Raw genomic sequence first — 23,424 nt, forward strand, 5'->3', positions numbered from 1 at the left:
TTGTTGTAAGCTACAACTACAATAAACATATACTTCTCAATATCAATTGATATCTTTGTAAAGGGAGAATATTCTCCTTAATATATATTATGTTAAAGTTCGTTATGGGATTTCATCTGATTCCGATGCTTGCCCAATGTTATATTGAAATGTATATTTACAGGTGACCTCTGTAAATTGTATTTGCCGTGTGGAAACAAATTTAAGGCAGCATAGTTTGTTTGCCTCACAGTTAGGTTTCATCTTTGAAAATGGATAAAGTGAAAATACAGTCTAGTCTGCATGTTTTTTTCCCGATATTTTGTATTATTATTTGACTAACAATTCCCCAAATAAAGTGCATCAGATATTTTTAAAGTAATTATTTATTTAATTAATGCAATAATATAAGATGATGATGATATAACAAAATATTGCCTTTAAAAACAAATAATACTTTCTTGTATTTAATCCGAATGTGTCAGTGCACCTGATGTTGTGCCCGACTGTTCACTTTCCACCAATAATGGACCGTCAAGCTAAGCCCCGCCTCTTCCTTCCTCCTTCGCTTGTGATTGGTCGACTCTATAGCCTGTATTACGAAAGTCAACAGCGAGGGAAGTCAAGCAAGAAAGCTTCTGTCCACAAACCTTCACTCGTTTGCGGTGTTGCGTCGTGTGTCGCGACCGCTCGGCGATTTCTCGTCCTTTAGCGTTGTGTTGATGACTTACCGGTGTCGTTTGTTCCAACAGCAAACGTTAGCTAACGCGCTAACAAACATGGCTACTCCCACCGGAACTGACACATGAGAGCAACGGTGAGTTTTATTTTTTTCACTGCTGACCTTTTGAAACCGCGTGTTTTGACCACGTATGTGTTTACTAATCATATTGAGCCAAGGCATATAGGTTTAACACGAGAAAAAAAAAATCTAACGGCGCACCGCCAAACTTTTCCTGCCTGTCACTGCACGTCGCTGGCAAAAATAGTTGAATAAAGCCAAGGTACATTAATTGCAGCAAATATATAGTTTAGATGAGTGTCCGTGGACCGTGACACATAATTCCATATACACTGGCTGTTTTGTTGCTTGAGGTTATCAGTCATCTGATTACCTTTGCACGCGCTTGCACCACATCCAAGATAAAAGGCAAGTTTTTTTTTTTCCAAACATACAATTTACTTGTTACCTCAAATAATACGATGTACGTACAGGATCTGTAACCGATACAATAAACTATTTGGACAGAAAATTATTCATTAGTTTTTTTTTATTTTATTAAATAAAGATTAACTAACTAAGTATGCAGATGTAATAAATAATGGTGAAATAACTACCATAAAATCTTAGAGAGATCACCTACTACACCTGCAAATTGTATATACGAAAAAAAAATTTCTTCTGGAGCGAGTTCAATTCTAGCAAGAAGTGGGAAGATCATTTTGAAACCAAAAGTAATTATCTCAAACTTGATACATCTGTTCTTATTTTCAAATTAAAATTTAACATCTTACAAGGAAAAATAAAATATAATTAAATATTTAATTAAAATTAAAAGGGCACGTTAACAGGGTTCAAAATTTAAAATGTTTCTATATACCAAAACTGCTTTGTACATTAAGAAAAATAGATAAATAAATCAAAAGTTTTGTCAGGGTGCCTCCAAAATATTTATGACTATATTTGGAACTGATTAATGCTTTTGTTTTGTTTTTTTGTTTGTTTGTTTTTTTCCCCCTCCAGTTTAGAGCTCCAATTAAATTTTCCTCTTGTAGTTTAAAAAAAAAAAATATTTATTTATTTATTTTTATCTTGATAAATGTTCCTTTAATGTTACATGTGTTCTCCATGTGTTACCTGACAGTCATGACATCAATATGACCTGGACCCATACGTGACTGCTGACATTGGTGGGGAAACAACATCAATATTATGGCACTCAGCACCACCGCTGCCAGCATCTTTCCACATGGGGATGGAGACCCGATGGATCCCTCTGCTCCATCAACCACAATATCCATCAACAAGCTCCTCCCGGCTCTGCTGAAGTGCTTCGGCATCATCCTGTGTGGCTATATCGCCGGCAGATCCCGCATCATCACATCCACCCAGGCCAAAGGTTTAGGCAATTTTGTGTCCAAGTTTGCTCTGCCCGCACTCCTCTTTAAAAACATGGTTCTGCTGGACTTTGGGAACGTCATCTGGCCCTTCATCTGGAGCGTCCTCATAGCCAAAGCGTCTGTGTTTGGCATCGTTTGTGTCCTGACGCTGGTTGTTTCCAGTCCCGAGAGTCGCTGCAGCAAAGCCGGGCTGTACTCTATATTTGCTACCCAAAGCAACGACTTTGCTCTGGGTTACCCAATTGGTATGTATGATGCTTTTGAGTACAGCAGTGTTCTCCTGTTAACTAACTTTTTGTTTAGGAATCAAGTACTCCACCATACACAATGACTTAAAAAAAAAAAAAAACACTTCAGGTTCTAACGTTTGACTCGATGTGCGTCCACAGTTAAAGCTCTATACGAGAGCACATACCCAGAATACGTCCAGTACATCTACTTGGTGGCACCCGTGTCGCTAATGCTGCTGAATCCCATCGGCTTTGCCTTTTGTGAGGTCCAAAGATGGAAGGATCAGAGAGAGCACCAGCAGGGCAAACTTGTGATCGTTGGACAAGTGGTGCTCCACGTCCTCCGGAACCCGATTGTTTTCATGGTCGTCATTGGCATCGTGGCCCATTTCCTCCTGCGCCAGAAGATACCTTCCTTCATGGAGGACTTTGTGGACGGTTTGGCCGACTCCTTCGGGGGAGCGGCTTTGTTCTACTTGGGTCTGTCCATGGTGGGGCAGCTGAAGAAATTAACCAGGTCCACTGTTGTCACGCTAGTGTTACTCTTGACTGCGAAATTGTAAGTATACAATGAGATGATGACCTTGTATTTTTGTGCTGATGAGTCAGACGTTTATCTGACCTCATTTATGGCGCACTCGTGCATTCTCCAGGTTGCTGATGCCGCTGATTTGCAAAGACATGGTGGATCTTCTCGACACCGTCAGCCCTTCGAACCACTCGAGTCTCTCCAACTACGCCTTTCTTTACGGAGTGTTCCCCACGGCGCCTAGCGTGGCGATCTACGCTGCATATTACAACGCACAGCTGGAAGTGGTGAGTCTTGTTACAAGAGCTGATGCGTGATGAACAGAGTGGGTCCCAGCACAGACCCCTGTGGGATCCCCCAGATAATTTTCAAGTACAAAAACATGCCAAAAAAAAAAGGAATGAAGTGATGAATTTAGATGTAGCTGGGGGGAAAAAAGTGGACCAAGTTGAATAATTCAACTTTAAAAATAGGTCGACTAAAATTCTTTGCCTCCAAGATATGTTTGGGCCATCCAAATTGTATACAGTTTTTTTTTCTTTCTTTTTTTTAAAAATACAGATGCATTCGGGCTGTGGTCGGATCTTTATTTCTTCTGTTAGTGCACCGCCAAGTGGCCAAATGGTGGATATTTTTCTGCTTAAAAAAAACAAACAAACGAAAATAAAATTTAAAAAAACGCTCACTGACTGAGCACTTGATGGATTCTTATTAAAGACAGTACAGGACATTGAGCAGAGAAAAGAAAGAAAATTCTGTACGTCCTAAAAAGCGCTTGGTATGTAATTATTATTCCAAAATATCGCTTAACCAGTAGAGGGCAGTCATTCACTAAAAATGCCCAGAAGAAGACAGGAACAGGAAATTAGTGACCTCATGTAGCTAACAGCTAGCGCTACCCTTGTTTACTCATTGCATGATGTTGAGTTTAAGCATTGTCTGCAAGTGACTTTTAAGACATTACTACATGTGTAATGTAGATATAATGATGTATTGTGTGAACTGAATGGTTAGTGTTTGTTTACTTAAAATGCTAATCGCTAGCGCGCTAATGCTAATCGCGAGTGCAAACAGTTTAGCATAAACTAGTACCCTAGTTTACTCATGGAATAATGTTGAAGCATCATCTGCAAGTGACTTTTAAGACACTCTTACACATGTAATGTAGATATATCATTATATCTATGGGTGAACTAAATAACGCAAATGTAATCTAGCGCCCTAATGCTAATTGCAAGGGGGGGATTATCGATTTTAAAATGTTTCGATAGTGATATTATTTTCTTTGCCATGATGTGATGACTTCAAAATGAAAAAAAAAAAAATGTCTTCTTTGACAAAGTTACTAGGAGCCAATTTCAACACTAGCAATGTGATACCAGGTTGAACGATGGTGTAAAAGATCATTTCCTTCAACTTGTCGTTTTTCTCATGTTTGAACCGTTTTGTGTTGTCATGGCTGATCGCGTGTTGCTTCCTGTCAGATTATTTCCGGAATGGTGATCAGCACTTTGCTCTCGGCTCCAATCATGTTTACCTCTGCCTGGCTGCTCACCCTCCGCCGGATGGATCCTCAGCTTCTGATGAGCACCTTGCAAGATGTCAGCTTCGATATAAGCATTGTCTGTTTAGTGGCACTGGTGAGTCGCAATAAGAACGCCACAATGTCAGAATTCCACTTTCATGACATTACCTAGAATCGCATTTGATGTCACACGGTTTATGATGTGGTCGTGTGGTGACATGTCTGACTGGGACATGTTTAGGCGGGTTAAAACTCGAGTCATTTGCAGGATGTTTTTAGGAGGCAGATGCTTTACAGACTAAAAGGCTCATTTCCTCATTTGTTACTTTTGGCCCAGTTCTGAGGAACTTGATTATGAGTGGGCGTCTAGGCATGGCGAGGTTGTGGGTTCATGCGCGTTGCACAACGGTTGTTCAAACAGGTTTTACTTAAAACTAAACTCCACATAAACAACCTTCACTTTGTAAAGGTATTTGTATTTCACTGACAGCTGTGGACCATGGCAGTCATGTTTTTTAGTAAGAAGTTCAAGAGGCTGCCTCACATGTTCACAAGCAACCTTTTCCTGGCACAGGTGAGCAACGCTTGCACAAAAAACAGTTCAAGGTTCCAATCATTCCTGGAAGTTTGCCCACTAGGGTAACGATCATTAACTGTCATTATTTGTTGTTTTAGTTCCTCACTTGTTTGGGAATGATCCTGTGGAAATTTGTGGTGAACGGAGACAACTTTATCGGCCAGATCTTGTCTTTTACGCTGCTGTGTACCTCACTCTACTGCACTTACGTTTTGCCAGGTATTTTGTGAATACACGTGGCAACGACATAAATAAATCCATGCTAATTATCTTAATGTTTCTCATCTTAGGCTTCATTGCACTTTCTCTTGTGCTTCTGAGAAGGTTTGACCATCTGAAGGTTTCGTCCGGCATGTTTATTATTGCGGGCTGGGGGTGAGTCAGCCATCATGAGGTACTTTCACTTGTGTGGTCAACAACACTGTAATAGTGTGTTTTTTTTTTCATTCTGAACAGAATCCCTGCATTCATAACTGCTGTGTTGCTAATCTGTGGGGAAAAACTGCCAGACACCATCGACTCATCGCTCTTTTACAGTAAAACGCAGGTATGGTGGGTTAACAATCCTTTTTTGTGTTTTGTTTCTTTTCTTACCCGCGTTTGCTTTGACAGATCATCTGCAGCACGTTTGTGCTGACTCTCAGTGTACTACTATCAGGGGGTTCCTTGGTGTTTCTCAGCAGAGGAAGCTGGGCCCAAGAAGACCGAATTCAAGGGGGAAATCCGTCCGTGGAAGACCTTGTGACTGAAAGTGAGCAAGATAACCACTCTTTGTTTGAACCTGAACCCCGTTCAGCAGATCCCAACACAGGTACTGTTATTTAATCGTGTAGAAGTTACACATATTTGGATTTGTATACAGTAGAAAATTGTGATTTATTATTATACAGTGATGCCTTTTTAACACTGCTTTTTCAAAAGCTATGAAATTTCTCTACAGCTTTGTCTATTCAGGTTTTGTTCGTGTAAAGGGAGCTCACCCATATCTCTGGAAACACTTTTGACCTAGATATTACAACAGTTATTGAAATGGATGTAATCAATATCCTCCTGACAACCAGCAATTCGAATTTGTCCTCTGGAGTGGACCCTTTAAAACCTGGATATCTCCCACCGAGTGCATACGATTGAATTAACTCCTTTTGCGCTCTATAGAGGACATTCAGAACTTTCCAATGATACCAAATGTGTAGGGGTGGGGCTTTGCTACCTTTGACAAGGAAAAGTAAGTGTATAACACTTTTTATTGAACAAATTTAGGCTTAAAATCTTACCATGTTTTCTATAAGACTCTTTAGAACACATTAAAGTATTTTTTTTAATTATTTTAACTGTATTTGAGCCTCACATTTAAGTCTTAAAAAATGTCCTCTGTAGTGGACACATCATAGTTTAAAAATAAAAACTTCTTCTTTTTCAAAAATTTCTTTTGCAGTATTCCAGTTACTTCACAAAGATTGGGGAATATCATAATAAACATGATTGGGCAGTATTTTTATTTCCTGGTAGTCAGGAGGATATCACTAATGTTCCAGTTTCTGATCATTTTTGTGTCTTTTAATGTCACAATGTCTGCAGCAGAACAGTGTACTCAGGCTATGGATGGTGTCAAAATTAACTTTTTTTTTTTTTTTTTTTTTTTTGTCAGTTTGGGTTAGTGTGTTACAAACATTTGATATTGAATATGGTGTTCCGCAGGGAAGCGTTCTTGGTCCTGATCTTTTTTCTCTTTATTTGATTCCTCTTTTCACATTAAATACCAAACCGGTGACTGAATCATAATTCATTTACGTTTGTGCACTGTCAAAACAGGAATGATTTTTTTTTTAAATCAAATTAATCGAAAAAATAATAAATGAATTGATTTTTTTTTAAAAATGTTAGTTGCAGTCCTAATTTCATTACTCTGTTTTCAAACAGTATTATAGAGCATTTTTTCCTCACAATTGGTCACAGAACAAATTTAAGTCTTATCTCAAGGCACCCGTTCTTCTCTACTAGAATACTCCGCACTAGATTACTGATAATGAATTGCTGTTACTTTCCTTCTCGTTATCAGTGCGCCTCATGTGCGGATGTGCGCCACCCCAGCCCATGCCTGACATGATCATCAGCACAAATATGAACCACACGGCAAACGCACTCGCAGGTATTGAGCAATAGCATGCAAAGGTTTCTGTGCTTCATGTGAAGTTGAATTATTTGCTGCACAGGAGGATGAAATGTTCATTCCAAATCTTTATTCTGCCCCCTCAGGTCAAAGTGAGAATAGCGACTCGACCGTTTGCCTTGTGTTCAGAGTGGAAGAGCATCATCAGGATGAAGATAGACAAGTGGCCCGTCATGTGCTCTTGTGTTTGCTTCTGGCGGTCGGTGCGCTAGCTGTGAGTAAAAAAAACCCCAAAAAAAACATGATAAACTCTCACTTGATGTTCTCACAAGTAGTGATTGCATTATCATTGGCAGTGCATCAAACCCATATCAGGGTTCATTCAGTTGCATTTTATATCACTGAAAACGGTTTGTTTTGTACATGTACCCTTCCCTCGTGATAGAACTTGTCCAGCTGCGTGTGGTTGCTCTTGTACCAAGACCCGGGCAGACTTTACGTGGAGCTGCAGTTTTTTTGTGCTGTGGCCAACTACGGGCAGGTTTGGTGTTCTAATCAGAATGAGAGTTTCCACTACGTCACGCGCTACATGACATTGATGTGATTGCAGGGCTTTCTCTCCTTTGCTCTGTTTGGCCTGGACAAACATTCCATTTTACTGCCCGTCTGGAAAAGGTGAGAAACAAACAGTACTTAATGTAAGAACGTAAAAACTAGTGAGAGAGCTTTTAAAAAAAAGTTGCTAAAATAATGAATTGTACTGCCCAAATTGAATATTGAGTATTGAATAAGGATGCATGTGTGTTAATATGTTGATGTTGTGCCTGTGGATTAGGTTACACAGACTGTGGTATGGAAATGGGCAGGAAGAGCAACCACAAAGTGACGTGACCGAGGAGATCAGGAAGACCTGCGCTGACTTCGTCCAACACCATAAAGACCAATGTTTTCATGACATTGTCAGGGAGAGAAGGTGAGAAGATGTCCTGCTCAGTGCTTTTTCAGAAATGTGGAAGGCAAGGCAGCTTTATTTATATAGTGGGTGCATAATTAAAAGTGTGTTTACAAACAAAAAAAATGGACATTGGAAAGCAGAGTAAAGAAGTAAAAGTAGAGAGAATATTTTAAAAATGCTTTGAAAAACCTTAATCATATTTCATTTGCATGCAGCATAACAGCTAAATGCTGCTTCACCATGTTTGCTTTGAACTCTGGGCTCCACTAGTAAAATATTTTACTGACATTACATTCTTCTTCTTTTTTTTTTTTTTTTTAATACACAACCTTATAAAAAAAATGTACATTCATCTAAATAGAATCAAACAATCATGCTTGATGGAAAGAAGGCTTAAATATATTTCAACTTCAAAAGAAATATATAGAGAGCTGTGCAATTAATCGAAATTCAATTTCAATTTTAATCAGTGCACTCCACAATTACAAAATCAGCATAATCGTAAAATAAATATGATTAATACTATTTTTTTAGATGTTTAAATTTATACATTTGCACCTTTTTTAAACTTTTAAAATAACTAATTTAATTTTGTTTCATCCAAAAGGAACTTGCATAATTAATGTTTCGAATTATTTTATTTGTCTTAATATTTTTTAATTTCATTTTTAGGTTTAAACATTTTTCTTTTGTACCAAAAAATAAATGATGATCCTACTGCACAGTGCACAAGCTTTTTGCCAACATAAATACTTATTATAATTATATATTATTATAAATTCTGTTTGATCTAAAAGGAACTTACATAATTATAGTGTTTCTATTTTTATTTTAATTGGTCTTAATATTTTTAAATGCTTAAACATTTTCTTGTTTTGTAGCAAAAAATAAATAATTGTTTGAATACAGGAATCGCGATTTCAATTATTGCCAAAAATCATGATTATTATTTTGGCAATAATTGAGCATCCCTCAGTGTTTGCTGTGTTTTTTCAGGTGTGGGATGCGGACAATGGTGGACTGTTTCCTGGGCTGTGAACTTGTGGAGTGGCTCCAGCAGGTGGGCTTGGCTCAGGATCAAGCTGCGGCCGTCCTCTACGGCACGTGCTTGCTGCAGGGCGGCGTTCTTCAGCACATCGAGCAGGAATGCGCCTTCCAAGACGCTCCCATTTTTTACTCCTTTGTGACCTAAGCAGTCACCCCCCCCCGCAAGCACTTTAACTTCAGCACTGTATGAAGATGGCTGCTTGACGTGTGTCCGCTTCATATAATGCATGAAACTGCTTGAGTTATTCAGGGCCGTGCAAGAGATGCAGTTTTGACGCGCTAGGAGGGGCCAAATTTGACTCCCACTTGTTTTGAAATGCAAATGAGATGACGTAAGTGGAAAAAGGCAAATGTGATGATGATGTCATATTTGGAGGGCTAATTAGTTTGAATTGAGGCTTGACAATTTTATTCTTTACAAGCAATATTGCTCAGCAATGCATGACTTTGTTGAATCGGCAACATTTCAAATGAACCAAATGCTCAATACAGAAAGTTTTTTTTTTTGTTTGTTTGTTTTTTTTTTTTAATGACAGTATTGTCAACTTTTATGCAAGCCAGTATAAAGTACTGAATTGTAGTGTTTGGTGCCAGTATGCGAGTGAATTTTTCTGTTTACCTCAACGATAAAGAAGGGAAGATGGACATTATTGTTTTTCTTTCTGACTGTACACAGTTTATGTTGCCATAGTGAATATTGACATAAGTCAAGGCAGGACCTTCACCATATTTTGTTTCAACATAAATATGTTGTTTGGACATTTTTTTTAAAAGGGGAAAGTACCATTAAGCCTATTTATTACTGATGATAATAGTGAATAAGCATGAAAATGAACACTTTATTTTTGCTCGGGTGAAATACAATTGCAAGATGAGTGTTATTTTGTGTTTAAATGTTATGTTATGCACTTATGACACATTTTGTACAATGCTGCTTTATTTATAGAACATTTAGAATAAACCTGCAGATGTTACATCCTCCTGTTAAGTGTGAAGTAAATTGTTTAGCGACGTGCTTTCTACTGCTGCCGTGTCCTGAATGATTGATTATTGGACTTCGGAGCCTTTGCCGTACAGCTCCATCTCGTCCCTCACAGTGCTGGGGAACAGATCCAGCAAAGTATCAGGCTGCTCGACGCCATGATAAAGAATCTGCTCCATCTGTTTCATTCTCTCACTTTCTAGCTTTCTCATTCTGCGCGTCATCCGCTCTCCTCGCTCCTGCCGAGAATAAACAACATCGGTAAAGTATTCCACATACTGATGTGACTTTGTGGACTTGCGTCACCTTGTATGTCTCGATGAAGGCGGCCACCACCTCGTGTTTAGTGAACAAGCTGTGCTTTCTGTCAGGCTTGCTCTGGAAACGAGGTTTCTTCTTTACTGGGTCATGTGGGCCGTAACTGGGAGAAGTGGTCTCCTTTAGCTCCACTCTCATGTTTTCCACAAAGACGAAGGGTTTGAATATTGACCTGTTGTACGAAAGAGGAAGTTACGTGACCAATTTGGATGCCGCTAGACCGGCTCTTGTGGTCTTTACTTTTAAATTTCTATTCATTTTGATCAAATCTCACCTCCTTACCCTTCAGAATTCAGTTCAAATTATGCTAAACTCAGCTGGGCTCAACCTAATAAGGACAATAAAATGGACGCTGCACCTTTCCGGGTCCGGAGTCGCAGTGAAATAGTGAACCCCTGGCAGAGCTGGATCCACAGGTACCACTGACACCATACTGCCTGTTGTCATGAACATGCCCTCCATGTTGATGCCGCTGTCTTTGTCCCTCAGGATGTCCATCATCGTCTGAGCGGTGATGTGTCCTTTAATGGATGAAAAACAACTCTCAAATTTCAGGATGAGGCAAAAATGCTGTAAAACTAACCATTGCTCTTCCGCAGCAGCTTCTTCCCTTCGCAGTATCGACTCCCGGATGCTTCAATTCTGGCCGTGTTCATGTAGGAGTAGATGGCGGCAAAGTTGAACGGAGCCTTTCCGTCCCACCAGCCTTTATTTTGTGCATATTTGCGCAGGTCGGGATGTTCTCTGTCCATCTTGGTTGTGATGCTGTACTCATTTGAGATGTTACGATGTCCAGCTAAAGCGGAACATAATACAAATTTTGAAAAAACAACTTTCAAACAGTCTAAAAGTATAAATGAGATGAGCGCTCTATTGAGGCACCCTCTAGTGGACAAAAGTATAACAGACTGGCTCATTGATGAAAATACACTTGATCCACTGTAATAGCTCTGTAAATATGACTTTTTTTTCTTCTTTTTTTCTTTTTTAACTCTTCTCAGGCACTAATCAGGTTGTCGAACTGTCTCCCTGCATGCAATTTCTTATTAGATCGTATCTCACTTTCTTCAAAGTGCTTGGCCTGAAGTTGTTCCGATTACCTTCCACTCTCTCTGCAGCCCAGTACTTCCCTGAGGTCTCCATCACCCAGGCCTCCTTCCGGTCTGAGATCAGGAAGCTGTTGTGGTAAGTGAAGTCACATTGTTCTTCTAAGCAAGCTCCTCCTTGGCCATATTTCTCCAGAAGCTCGGCTATGACATGCACAGCTTTCTCTGCAGTGTCGGCTCTCTCAAGTGCAAGCCTGGAAAACAAGTGTTTTGTTTTTCTTTCTGGCATGATAGTGATACATAACGAATACTGGTCTTTTACCTGACGAGATCCATGCCAAGAAGAGCCTCCTCACCATCAGCACTCTCTCTTCCCCACACAGCCTCATTCCCAATACAAACTTGGTGCTCATTTGCACCAATTTCTGCACCCCACAGCCACGCTGGTCTGCTCAAAATGATTGCATATGTGTGGGCAACTTGCTCTATCTCGATGTAAGTACACTGTTCACCAGGAGAAGTGACACAGGAAAAATACTGTTGTCACAGAAGGGTCACACAAGTAGGAATTAATACTGAGGCTGTAGCAAGTGCACCCACCTCGACCTTTGCCCCCGGCTCATAGTCAGTCGCAGGGAAATAAAGCACTTCCTGGACTTCGTCGCAAGGCCTGTCGGCATTCTTCCCAAAAATGATGTGGTGTCCCTCGGTGGAGGGGGGCAGAGCCACAAACGTGTCACATGAACAAAACATGCTGGACGAAGCTGGATGGATCACAAACTGGCCAAATTGTGATATGACGTCACATATGACCTGACAACATTGCATAGAAAAAAGTAAGACACCGTTTAAGAGCAAACGAAAGGCAAATAAGACGCCACACAATTACAATACCGCTGTTAACTGCTTAACACAATATCGACTAAAATCTGTCAATGTTTACTTTCTCTCATCTCTGCGACTCACGGGTTCGTTTACGACAGTCACGTGACGATACTGCAATTGGTTACTTCTTATTACACAAATTGTTACAATTTTATAATCATAATTATTATTAGTTAAGTTAAATATTTTTATGTGACAATACATATGAGGTATTATTTTGCCGAAGCATCCTAAAGCGCTCTGAAATTTACGACACTTTTTCACAAGTTGCATCACCACCGTCACGCCACATACGTAATGTGGGCTTTTCGGTGACACATCAAATGTGACAAAAACAAAAACAAACAAACGTAGATACGGTACTATATTAAATTTAGTGTTGGGCATTAAAAGAATTGTATTTGATTTGATTAATCTCGCTTTTTGTATCTACTTTCTCCGATAAACCTGAATGCATCGACGATTTCCGCTTCCGTTTAGTTAACTTCCGGAAAGAGCGAAGCTAACCAGCATTAGCTGAAATTTCGTTTTAATATTCGGACGTTTTTGATTATCAACCATGGGGAAGTCTTTTGCCAACTTCATGTGTAAAAAGGATTTTCACCCTGCGTCGAAGTCTAATATCAAAAAGGTAAGTAAAAGTTAACGTTTCGGAAAGAAGTTTTTGCAGTAAACCCTTCGGTTTGCTTGTAAACATAGTTTCCTTCGCCTGGTTTGAGTTGCAGCTAGTTGACGTTTAAACGCTTGACAAAAATGCCACAAAGTGAAAACAATAATGAAATAATAATGATGTCACAATTTACTCACAAATTAACATATTTACAATGTCTTCATTCCAGTGCCATATATTTTTAAGGAAAGCTCCAACGTGTGATCCTCCTTTTGTGCAGGTATGGATAGCAGAGCAGAAGCTAACTTTCGAGAAGAGAAAGCAGGAAGACCTGATGCAGGCTTATCTGAAGGAGCAGGACACCTACAACAACAGGTAAACCCTAATCCAGTCATGGTACGAAGTCCTCACAAATTTACTTAGTGCTCAGTGTGACATCTGGCCTTGTTTAGTTGAACACAAAGATGATATACTTACAAGAACTGGAGAAAGGTGCACAGTACACTGAGATCTGAAATGATAATTTTGCCCTAATAAATATGACCACGAGTTGAATGTTCAATTTCAAAATAACTGATGACTTTTTGAGCGTTCATTTTTCTTTCTTCACCTTTTAGGGTGTTGATAGGGGATGATCGTGTTAAAAATGGCCTCAATTTCATGTATGAGGCTCCACCGGGAGCATCGAAAGGTAAGTAATCTCTTCAGGCCAAATCTTTCAATTACATTTGTATACTGAACAAAAAATATCAGCACAATGATTTTGTTTCTACTCAAAGTTTTCATGATCTGAACTCAAAAGATTGTTCACAAATGACTCTTCATGAGCGTTTCTTCTTTGCTTAGACAATCCATCCACCTGGTAAACGTGCCATATCAAAATGCAAAGAAGACAGCAGGTGGGCCTCACACTGCCTACAGAAAAGACCACTACAAAGTGTGCATTCGTTTTGGGTTATGCAAACACCTGTGAGGTGGATGGATTATTTCGGCAAAGGAGAAATGCTCGCTAACACAGAGTCTGACAGATTTGTAAACAATATTTTGACAGAAATAGGCCTTTGGTGGACAAAATGTAGTGTTGCATCTTTAGTTCAGCTTTTAAAATATGTGCAATGTTTATGTTTGTGGGTTTTTTTCTCATTGTATTTGTATTTATCTTCAGTCCTGATACTTGTTTTTCTCTCTCACAATTCCTGTCCCTGCTGCAGAGGAGAAGGCTGAGGTAAAACTTATGGACCTTTACTGTGTCTCTTTATGGGTTTTGTTACAACTATTTTGTTTACATGCCAGTAGCTCATTTGTATCCCTATTTTTCTTTAAGGAGGGAGAAGAGGAGTACAAATTTGAATGGCAGAAAGGGGCCCCCAGAGAAAAGTATTTATTTATTCATGTATTCATTCATTCATTCATTTATTGGTATAGTTCACAGTACTCTTGAATTATTTAACCAATTTAATTCTTTTTGCAGATATGCTAAAGATGACATGAACATCAGGGATCAGCCTTTTGGAATTCAGGTGATTTGTTGTCTTTTGCCCGCTTATCAACAAATGTTTGTTATAATTTGATGTTCATATTTCCACTATTGAACAATATCGACCGTTTCAATCGGCACCGAAGAAACGTGAACAAGAAGAGGACATTGAATTGTCTGATAGATCTCTCAAGTTGTCGAGTTACTTAAATTGTGTTTTGGAAGTCAATAAGATTGAATGCTTACATGATTATTATTATTTTTTTTTTCCCGATCACTTTGAAGGTGCGCAATGTGCGCTGCATCAAATGCCACAAGTGGGGCCATGTGAACACGGACAGAGAATGCCCTCTGTTTGGACTGTCAGGCATCAATGCCAGCTCTGTGGCTTCAGAGGACACAGCAGGTACACTTGGATCACATCCGTTAGACCTATTGCCTCTGTATGTTGGAATGCATGTAGACAAACATTACTGCATACAAAGTGTTGCACATGGAGTAAAAATTTGTAATACGATAAAAACGGCAGTTAGTTAACAGTAACATAATGACATTAAAACCCATAGTGAGTCCATGCTGAGTCAAAAAGTCAGAGGCTAAAAATGAGTTTTAAAGATGAGATTCGATTATGTTGGGGAAAACTTGATGTTAATGCGTGCAACCAATGTATACTTTTGTAATAATGTAATTTAAATCGACAAACTTTTTTTTTCCAATTCCAAAAAGAAAGTAGTGTTTATAATATTTTAATATAATAACAAGAAGTAAAAATATTAGGAACACAATGCAAAGTACACAATACAAAGCTGAAAGCAGTTGTACGCAACTGCAAATTCCCACCACAATTATAAACACATTTTGTATTTTTAGATTGAGTGTTGTGTTGCATGTAATACATATGTGGAATTTTATTTAATTGGTTTATATTGTATTTAATAGGGGTGTGAATTGCCTAGTACCTGACGATTCGATTCGTATCACGATTCACAGGTCACGATTCGATTCGATACCGATTAATCCCGATACGAATGGTCACGATTCGATACCGATTAATCCCGATACGAATTTATAAGTCGATTGTTGCGATTTTTTTCCATTCAAATTTAGAAAATACTATCAGTAAATTTGTACATGTACACTGTAAGATTTGTATGAATATATTCATCTAAAACTTGAGGCTTATAACCGTGAGCTACTGTACACAAACAGTTTGCAATCTGTTTCACATTTGAACAGCATTAAAATAAAAATATTAAGGCTTAATGTGCCGTTCATATAACATTCTTCCATGCTCAAGGTGTGAATCCTAAAAAAAAAAAAAAAAAAAAAAAAAAAAAAAAAAAAAAAAAATCGATTCTGCCGATTATTGAATCGATTCGAGAATCGCGCGATGTAGTATCGCGATATATCGCCGAATCGATTTTTTTTAACACCCCTAGTATTTAATATATTTTCTTTTATTTAATTATTTTTAAATGATTATTTTGTTATCAATTTTATTTCATATATATTATAAATATATGTATAATTAGATTATATTATTTTCTTAAAAAATATTTAATTTATCTTTATTTCCTTGCTGTAATTTTCTTCACATTAGAGAATAATAGTGTCAGCCGCCAAATGATATTTGTAGTGGGTGAGTGGCGCTGAAGTCAAACACAAAAGGATTCAGAAGCGAAAGCTGTCACGTTTTCCGCCTCGAGCAGATTTGTAGTTGTGCAATCGGCGAGTAATAACGTTTCACCCCGGGAGAATCCGGTCAAGGCTCGATTTTGCCGCACTCAAATTGCCGTCGTCCTGCGGAAGAAGCAGAAAGAGAGAGAGAGAGAAAAAAAAAAAGTAATTATTGTGTATTGTGATTCCTCCTAAGCGCTGCTTTGCCCGAGCTTGATATCGTGTGATTTGCTCAGCCGGAAGTGGAGTGACATGATTTGACGTTCGGTCCCGTTAACAAAGCCGCCCCCCGAAATTCCCACGGCGGCGGGCGAGGCTCCGTCATCAATGGCGCCGTGACGCTGTGATTTGCGCTAACAGGTCCCTCCATGCACCCCTCGGAACTAATGGCCGAGATGCGCAACAGCGGCTTTGCCCTCAAGAAATGCGTCCTTGATCGCAGCGCTACCGTCTGTGATACCACGCAGGTAAGTAATTGTCTCACGCACTCATTTTCTCACAGATGTTGTATGAGCACACATTTGCTTATTATACCTTTGAAAGAGGGCAGGCTAACGTTAGTTAGCTTATGCTAATAGAACTGTGTAATCTTTTAGCGCTGCATGATTCAAGTCACATAGAGTTCCTCAAACTATTATTAAAAGTAAAGAGACAAAAAACTGTTTAGATTTTTTTTTTTAATTCATATTTAATTTTCTGCAATTAAAGGCGTTCTTTGGCACACAAACTTTTTACTATAATCACCACCTCAAAAAAAGTGTTTAAAAATTATTTTAATTTAATTTAATTATTGATTCTTGTAGGAAACTAACATTATCTGTAGTTTGAGCTTTAACATTGTGCATAAATATTGGAAAAGAAAAATCTGTACTTAAAGGATTTCATTAAAATGTATATTGCACATAGAAGTAAAATAAGACTTGTATTTTAATGTGTTTTTGAAGATTTAACGTGAATTGTTGCACTATGCATAAGTTTAAATACAAAAAAATGTGTTGTACTTGGAAAATTACAAATTTACTTGACTGGATTTTGAAAAAGTTCATCAGGCTGGATGCAGATTATAGATTTTATTTATATTTACCATTTACTTCAGTGATTCTTTCACATACCACTAGATGGAGCCCACGTGCCACTCTTCATATTCATGTCCAATTTGGCTATGTGCAGGTCCTTTTTTTTTTTTTTTTTTTTTTTTTTTTTGCAACATCATGTATCTGATTTTTCAAGTTATTGTGAACATTATAATTCCAGACAGGTTCTTTTTGTGTTAAAAATCATATTTGTTTTTTAAACGTGATCGACTACACAAAAAGATCGATTCAAATTAAATTCAAATTCATCATACCCTGCAGCATGAACGGAACAGTTTGAGAATCACTACTGTCAATGACAACAGTTGGATTTGAAATTTGCAAGTTATTTTCTCAGTATTTTTTTTTTAAGACTAAAACAAATGTTCTCATTTCATTTCAGTGTGCTGGTCATTTTTATGCATATCTTTTATATATTTATTTATTTTGTGTGTAGATAAGCTCAGTGCTAAATAAATGTAGTTTGCATAATTGTTTCATGAAACATGAAAAGTTGAGGTGAAAAAGCCGCAGATTCGTTTGCATTATTGTTGCAATCAGATTTATGAGTCCAATTTTGCACTGCACTTGTTTGGCGAGAATATTTTGAAGTTGTTGACGTGAACGCTGAAAAGACTACAAGTCAAAATTAGCACGTTAACTAGTTGAAATAGATAAATACATTTTCATATTAATGGAGATGTTTATTTGCCTTCATTTTTGCATAAGCCCAACTTATAGAACTGAAAAATATCAGTATTGTAAAGCCATTATTGTTTAGTGTAATGCAGAATCATTTATTGCATGGGAAAGGACCTTGAAAGAATAATTGCATGTTAAATTGCAATATTGAGGGCGATTAGATTTTTCAAAATCATTCATCCCTAACATACTGTATATTACATATAATATGTATTTGCTATAAAGAGCAATATAAGATATCCTGTATTTTCTTGATGAATGAAACTGATAGTTTGTTGATGGTGTGTTCATTTTTTTCCCCCCACGTTATGTTTATCTTGTTGTGAATAAACCAAATTTCTCTTTTCTTTTTGGAAAGGAATATATTGGGAGTGACGAAGAAGGAGATCCAGAAGTGGAATTTTTGAAATCTTTAACAACTAAACAGAAACAGAAACTCCTCAGGTAAAAAGTGCAGATTTAATACAACATATGTTTATTCTTTTATTCTAATCGTGTTTTAAGTTAACAAGAATTATGTATGCATATAATTAAAGAAGACCTTTTGACTTGACTTATAAAAAGCATTGCCAGATCTCAAATTTGATTACTCTGATGCAATGCAGTTCTTCACGATGGCAAACTACCACCACAATTATAAACCTGTTATTTAAATTATTAAATTAATGCCATTATCACCACCTCAATCAGAACGTCAATTTCTGGTCCATAACGCGAAGCTAATCCCCCATTTCGCGGTTGTGTGCGGCATCAAAACGTGTGACCCATCCGCAGGAAACTCGACCGTCTGGAGAAGCGAAACTCCAAGAAAAAGAAGAGCAAAAAAGAGGAGAAGAGGAAGAGCAAAAGGAAGCACAAGAAAAAGCGAGAGAGCAGCGACAGCTCAAGCAGCAGCAGCAGCGACGACTCGTCCGGCAGCTCCGGCGACTCCGACGGCAACTTCAAGAGCCGCAAGAAGAGCAAGAAGAAGACGACGACGACGTCCCGCCGCGAGCGCAGCCCCGAGACGCCGGATCAGAACCCGCGCGCTGGAGAACGTCGACAAACGCAGACGCGGAGAGGAAGGAGCCCGCAGGACGAGGGGAGGAAGAAAAAGAAGACGCCGGAGGGAGGCGGAGAACGAAAGCGAGAGCGGAGCCACAGCGGCGAGAGGGCCGCAGAGCGCCATCACAGACGAGACGCTGAGAGGAAGAGAAAGGAAAGTGCGGCGGGCGAGTGGAGGAGAAGCCCAGACAGAAGCAGAAGTCGCGACAGGAGCAGTCGGAAACACTGAGGGCGCCTTTATGCCTTGAAAAGATCTTTACTTCAAGGGCTGAAGAGGCATGCAGTTCCCTTCAGCACCAGTAGAGGGAAGCAGTTGACAAAATATCACTTTTGCATGGGGAACAATTGAATGGATTCACACAATATTGTGTGTAGACAATTTGTATGGTCTTTTTTTTTTTTTTTCTTTAAAAAAACCTACTAAACAATCCATTATGTGTGTATAGTCAGCGTTTGAAACTGTAATAAAAGAAGTCCAACAAAAGATTTTTTGTTCATTTTCGTTCCTTGTGTTAAATGGATGGCATTCATTGAGTGCAATATTGAAATAATTAATGTTCGAATTTACTATCAGGAATTTGCCTGTTTTTTGTTGATTTTCTTTTTCTTTTCTTTTTTTAAATCTAATTTTTGCCCCAGAGTTGAGAAATATAAATCGTGAGAGAAGTAACGCCTGCAGCGCAAGGCCCGTCTCGAACCTTTGAAATTGATGCTTTTGAATTCATTCAAAATTTGGTATATTTAATTTTAGTTTGCTTGCATTTGAACCGGTGCAGAGGTGGTCAAAAGTGGTTTGCAATTTTGACATCCAATTAAATTGACGCCAGCAGTTGAGATGAATATGAACAGAATTGTGCGCATCTCTAAAATATGATTTGCTTCCAATTCGTTTGTTTATATTTCACATGGCTCCAATAATTTTATTCAGAGCGGTTTTCTCATTTTATTTGACCACAGATTTTTATTATAAAAAAAAAAAATGACTCATTACTTTTTATTGTCGAATTTGATTTAACATCCCCCAATAAAGAGGAGACCATGTGGAGGAGATTCGGACCCGTACACCTTTTGAAAGACTTTGGACGCTGTGCTGCCCAAACACAAAGAAGTCAAGAGAGCATCCTTGAACCTTTTCAATTTAACATTTGAGTGAGCCCTGCAAGAAGCATTTTTTTTTTTAAATTCGACATTTGCATTCTATGCTCATTCATTAAACGGAAAAAATAAAATCATCTTTTTCAAAATTATCTGAAAATGTTTACAATCGGACAATTTCATTCAGGGAATTTTGTCATCAAACCACGATTTATTTTTTTTTAATTACATTTGTGATAACTCCCTAATTTCAAATAAGCCACATGGGGCTGTGATGTGTTCATAATTAACAGCATTTGCATTTGCCCATGAAATGCCCTTTTTACGCCACATTAAACAAGAGAAAAACAATCTTTCTGATTTTGACAATATAGGCCTACAAAAAATAAAAATAAATCCAGCAATGTAAAATGTTCCATCACACAGAAGACGCCTTTTCAATGTGTTTTAATGACTTTTAAAATCAAAGTCTTATACGTGTGAATTTATACAGGTAAACATTTATATATAGATTTTTTTTTTGAAGCAACAAAAAAATAAAACGTAATGTTTGAAGAAAGCTGTGCACGTACAGAATATCCACAAAGTGCATCGAAAAGTAAACTCCCTGACGTTCAGGAATGAAGCAACACGAATTAAGAAGAACAATATGAACATGAAATGAACACGTGGTCGTTAGTCATATACAAGATGCAACTCACATTGTCCCAAGTTCAACAGGTTTCTCCTCACAATTAAATACTGCTGAAGCGTCCGGAGGTGAGAGCTTATTTTTGTTTTGAAATATTCCCTTATTAAATTCAAATAAGCCCCCGCGCGTGTGGGTCGTTTTGATCCCCAATCAGGGCTCGTCGTGGGGGGACTGGTCCTTCACCGTGATCCTGGGGTTGACCCCTTCCAAAATAAGGTCCGGGGACTCGGACCTGGGTGTCTCCAGGTTGCTGGTGTCGGTGTCGCTGTCGCTGCCCTTCTTGCCGCCGCCCCCGGCCGTGTGCGTCTTGATGTGCTTGCTCAGGTGGTCGCTGCGCATGAAGCGCTTGTTGCACACCGGGCAGGCGAAGCGCTTCTCGCCGGTGTGGGTCCTCAGGTGTCTCTGCAGCTCGTCGGAGCGCGTGAAGCGCTTGCCGCAGAAGAGCCAGTTGCACACGAACGGCCTCTCGCCCGTGTGCCAGCGCAGGTGCGCCTTGAGGTGCGACGTCTTGCCGTACACCTTGCCGCAGCCCGGGATGTGGCAGCTGTGCAGTCCCTTCCGCCGGAGGCTGGCCCCGGCCGGCCCGAGCCGCTCGGCCTCCTGGCAGTTCGGGCAGTCGCACGTCGCCCGCCCGGAGTAGCGCCGCGACGAGCGCGACGAGCCCGAGCCGCCTCCGGCGATCATGGCGTTGGCCGCCGCGGAGGTGTCCGTGTAGGCGGGCAGCACCGTTTTGAAGCCGTCCTGGGCCAACAGGTGCTGGCCGGTGGTGAGCAGGTGCGACGCGCTGGGGCTGATCCCCGTCGAGCTGAAGGCCGAGTGCGTGAGCGACGAGAAGTCCGCGTTGTAGCCGCTCAGCTGCGAGTGGATGGCCTGCGGGGTGCCCGAGTGCAGGGAGCCCTGGAGGGGTCCCGCGGGGTTCTGGACGTCGAGCCACGAGCCCGGGTTGGTGTGCACGTCCCACCAGGACGACGCGCCGTTGGCCACCTCGCCGGAGATGGTGGAGTGGAAGCCGGACTTGTACCACGACTCGTACGGGTGCGCCATGCCCACGCGCGGGTACAGACTCTCCGCGGACGTGTGCACCTTGGAGATGAAGGCCGACTGGCCGGACTCCTGGCTCGACACGCCGCCGCCGTTGGAGAACAAGCCGCCGTAGTCGCCGGAGAAGGCGGCCGACGTGGGCGAGGTGGAGGCCAGGCAGAAGGCGCTGCTGCCGGCGCCGCTCGTCGCGGGGGCGCGGCTGGTCGCCACCGCGAAGCCGGGCAGGGCCGAGCCCAAGTTGCAGCTCGACGTGGATCTCTTCCACGGATGAAATCCACCCTTGGAGAAGGCGCTGGAGTCGGGCAAAGTGGTGAGGGGGCTCGTGTTTCCGATTTTGTTGCAGGTCGCTGCCAGCATCGCTAAAGGTGTCGTTCCGAAACGAGGCTCTTCCTGGGGAGGGGAAAACAACAAAGTTCCACTTACACACCCCGCGTGGACGTGTAGCACAACATTCACGTTTCCTACTGGTCAGATTGCTTCTTATAAGTTGGACTCGCAAAAGTTGCCTCACTTTGAAAACAACTCACCGCAAGAATGGAGGTAGCCATATCCAAGTTGTGTCCCGGAGGTGACAAAATGGGCGCCGATGTCGAACCTGCTCGGAACCGGAGTGATCCAGAGCCTCCGTGTTGTGGCTCGGCTCAACACGGGTTCTGTTCTGGCTCCAGTCCGCCGGCACTACTTTTTAGTTGCGGCGAGCGTCTTGTTTTGAAGTGCGACTCGCCGAGCGCACGCAGCCAATCCGGAAGTGACTTCTGGGAACGCGGAAGCCGTCGGCCAATCGGAGGAGCGAGCGCGCGTTGAGACGTCGCCGGCCACGCCCACAAGGCAGCTGCTTCTCAGCCTCCGCTCAAGCTCACAGAATACTGTAGCACACCGGATTTGAGGTTTTTAAAATGCCCTCTTTTTATTTTTATGAATTCCAATGTTTTGTTTGATTCGTTTGCGGTGAGTCATTCAAAAGGTAAGCATTTTTCATTCATTAAAAAACATCTTTCTGTTTAGCGTCTCCATCACATGTCATCAGGGAAATACTGCATTGACAGCAGATGACTTCATCACATTAAATCACAGCTGGGATTTTCTTTTTATTTTAACGCGTGAATCATTTGACCAGAAACGAGCACAGGAAAAAAAAGAGAAGCACATGCGCAGACTGCAAACAAACAGTTAAATTGCGTGTGTAAATATCCAAATTGGTGACGAGGAGCGATGATGATTGATTTGCTGACAGCCCAACTTGCTGCATAACTGCAGTTACGCGTCATGTATGAGCAGCCAGCTCATCTTCATGCTTTCGTGCGCGCTTGCCACTGACACGTGCTTAGAAATGTTCACGTCTGACACGTGCATTAAAAAAAAAAAAAAAAATTCATTAATAGGGTGCTTCATAAATCAAATTATCTTACGGAAATAATTGTCATAGATGTAAGCCTAACTCCCCTCCAACTTCTTAAATGCTGAAGCAATTTTACAAAGAAAGCCCAAACGAAGCGCATTAGGTTATTAAAAACAAGCCTCGAGCATGAATGGTACCAGTCAACAAAACATGATTGTTCAAATAATCCTTAAAAAACAAAATAATAATACACACGCACAATGCACGACTTAAAAAAAAAAAAAAAAAAAAAAAAAAACGCATTCTGCTGGGGAAAAAACTGTGCTAACGTTATTAAATGTCATTTTTTTTAAAGATGAATTACGTTGTGG

General features: G+C 40.2%; 4 protein-coding genes across 6 annotated transcripts; 2 read left to right on the forward strand and 2 right to left on the reverse strand.

Annotated features, from left to right (window-relative positions):
- Positions 1-558: 558 nt before the first annotated feature.
- gpr155a (G protein-coupled receptor 155a) lies at positions 559-10,047 on the forward strand. Its single transcript, XM_077536580.1, has 16 exons — positions 559-796; positions 1,845-2,345; positions 2,490-2,889; positions 2,984-3,146; positions 4,344-4,499; positions 4,875-4,958; positions 5,060-5,180; positions 5,252-5,336; positions 5,418-5,508; positions 5,574-5,772; positions 7,021-7,110; positions 7,218-7,345; positions 7,517-7,612; positions 7,682-7,746; positions 7,907-8,044; positions 9,023-10,047. The coding sequence occupies exons 2-16, from the start codon at positions 1,913-1,915 to the stop codon at positions 9,216-9,218; spliced, it is 2,445 nt and encodes an 814-aa protein (XP_077392706.1). The 5' UTR covers positions 559-796; positions 1,845-1,912; the 3' UTR covers positions 9,219-10,047.
- Positions 9,893-13,254, reverse strand: scrn3 (secernin 3). 3 transcript variants are annotated; one of them, XM_077536583.1, is made up of 8 exons: positions 13,112-13,254; positions 12,020-12,232; positions 11,742-11,923; positions 11,474-11,673; positions 10,957-11,169; positions 10,732-10,894; positions 10,362-10,545; positions 9,893-10,294 (listed from the first exon to the last, which is right to left on the reverse strand). In XM_077536583.1, exons 2-8 carry the CDS (start codon positions 12,170-12,172, stop codon positions 10,121-10,123), a joined length of 1,269 nt encoding a protein of 422 aa, XP_077392709.1. In that variant the 5' UTR covers positions 12,173-12,232; positions 13,112-13,254; the 3' UTR covers positions 9,893-10,120. The 3 variants fall into 3 exon arrangements, with proteins under 3 accessions (XP_077392709.1, XP_077392707.1, XP_077392708.1); XM_077536581.1 differs by lacking the exon at positions 13,112-13,254 and adding an exon at positions 12,386-12,569; XM_077536582.1 differs by lacking the exon at positions 13,112-13,254 and having other exon boundaries at positions 12,020-12,377.
- cirsr (corepressor of RBPJ and splicing regulator) lies at positions 12,599-19,343 on the forward strand. Its single transcript, XM_077536584.1, has 10 exons — positions 12,599-12,935; positions 13,195-13,289; positions 13,532-13,605; positions 14,126-14,139; positions 14,239-14,291; positions 14,386-14,434; positions 14,677-14,797; positions 16,429-16,535; positions 18,202-18,287; positions 18,618-19,343. Exons 1-10 carry the CDS (start codon positions 12,864-12,866, stop codon positions 19,114-19,116), a joined length of 1,170 nt encoding a protein of 389 aa, XP_077392710.1. The 5' UTR covers positions 12,599-12,863; the 3' UTR covers positions 19,117-19,343.
- Positions 19,344-20,327: 984 nt separating this feature from the next.
- Positions 20,328-22,495, reverse strand: sp9 (sp9 transcription factor). Its single transcript, XM_077536920.1, has 2 exons — positions 22,242-22,495; positions 20,328-22,104 (listed from the first exon to the last, which is right to left on the reverse strand). The coding sequence occupies exons 1-2, from the start codon at positions 22,260-22,262 to the stop codon at positions 20,824-20,826; spliced, it is 1,302 nt and encodes a 433-aa protein (XP_077393046.1). The 5' UTR covers positions 22,263-22,495; the 3' UTR covers positions 20,328-20,823.
- Positions 22,496-23,424: the final 929 nt, after the last annotated feature.

Source organism: Festucalex cinctus, chromosome 11 (assembly GCF_051991245.1).
Source record: "Festucalex cinctus isolate MCC-2025b chromosome 11, RoL_Fcin_1.0, whole genome shotgun sequence".
Taxonomy (NCBI): Eukaryota; Metazoa; Chordata; class Actinopteri; order Syngnathiformes; family Syngnathidae; genus Festucalex; species Festucalex cinctus.

Bases quoted from the DNA above. Each gene is read 5' to 3' on its own strand.
- gpr155a (XM_077536580.1), top strand. From the start codon at position 1,913: ATGGCACTCAGCACCACCGCTGCCAGCATCTTTCCACATGGGGATGGA. The intron at 2,890-2,983 runs GTAAGTATACAA...TGCATTCTCCAG, and splicing joins TTACTCTTGACTGCGAAATT to GTTGCTGATGCCGCTGATTT. The intron at 7,111-7,217 runs GTATTGAGCAAT...CTGCCCCCTCAG, and splicing joins CACGGCAAACGCACTCGCAG to GTCAAAGTGAGAATAGCGAC.
- scrn3 (XM_077536581.1), bottom strand. From the start codon at position 12,508: ATGTATTGTCACATAAAAATATTTAACTTAACTAATAATAATTATGAT. The intron at 10,895-10,956 runs GTTAGTTTTACA...CATCCATTAAAG, and splicing joins GCTGCTGCGGAAGAGCAATG to GACACATCACCGCTCAGACG. The intron at 10,546-10,731 runs GTGCAGCGTCCA...TTCGTACAACAG, and splicing joins GCGACTCCGGACCCGGAAAG to GTCAATATTCAAACCCTTCG.
- cirsr (XM_077536584.1), top strand. From the start codon at position 12,864: ATGGGGAAGTCTTTTGCCAACTTCATGTGTAAAAAGGATTTTCACCCT. The intron at 14,292-14,385 runs GTATTTATTTAT...TTCTTTTTGCAG, and splicing joins AAAGGGGCCCCCAGAGAAAA to ATATGCTAAAGATGACATGA. The intron at 18,288-18,617 runs GTAAAAAGTGCA...ACCCATCCGCAG, and splicing joins CAGAAACAGAAACTCCTCAG to GAAACTCGACCGTCTGGAGA.
- sp9 (XM_077536920.1), bottom strand. From the start codon at position 22,262: ATGGCTACCTCCATTCTTGCG. The intron at 22,105-22,241 runs GTGAGTTGTTTT...TCCCCTCCCCAG, and splicing joins TGGCTACCTCCATTCTTGCG to GAAGAGCCTCGTTTCGGAAC.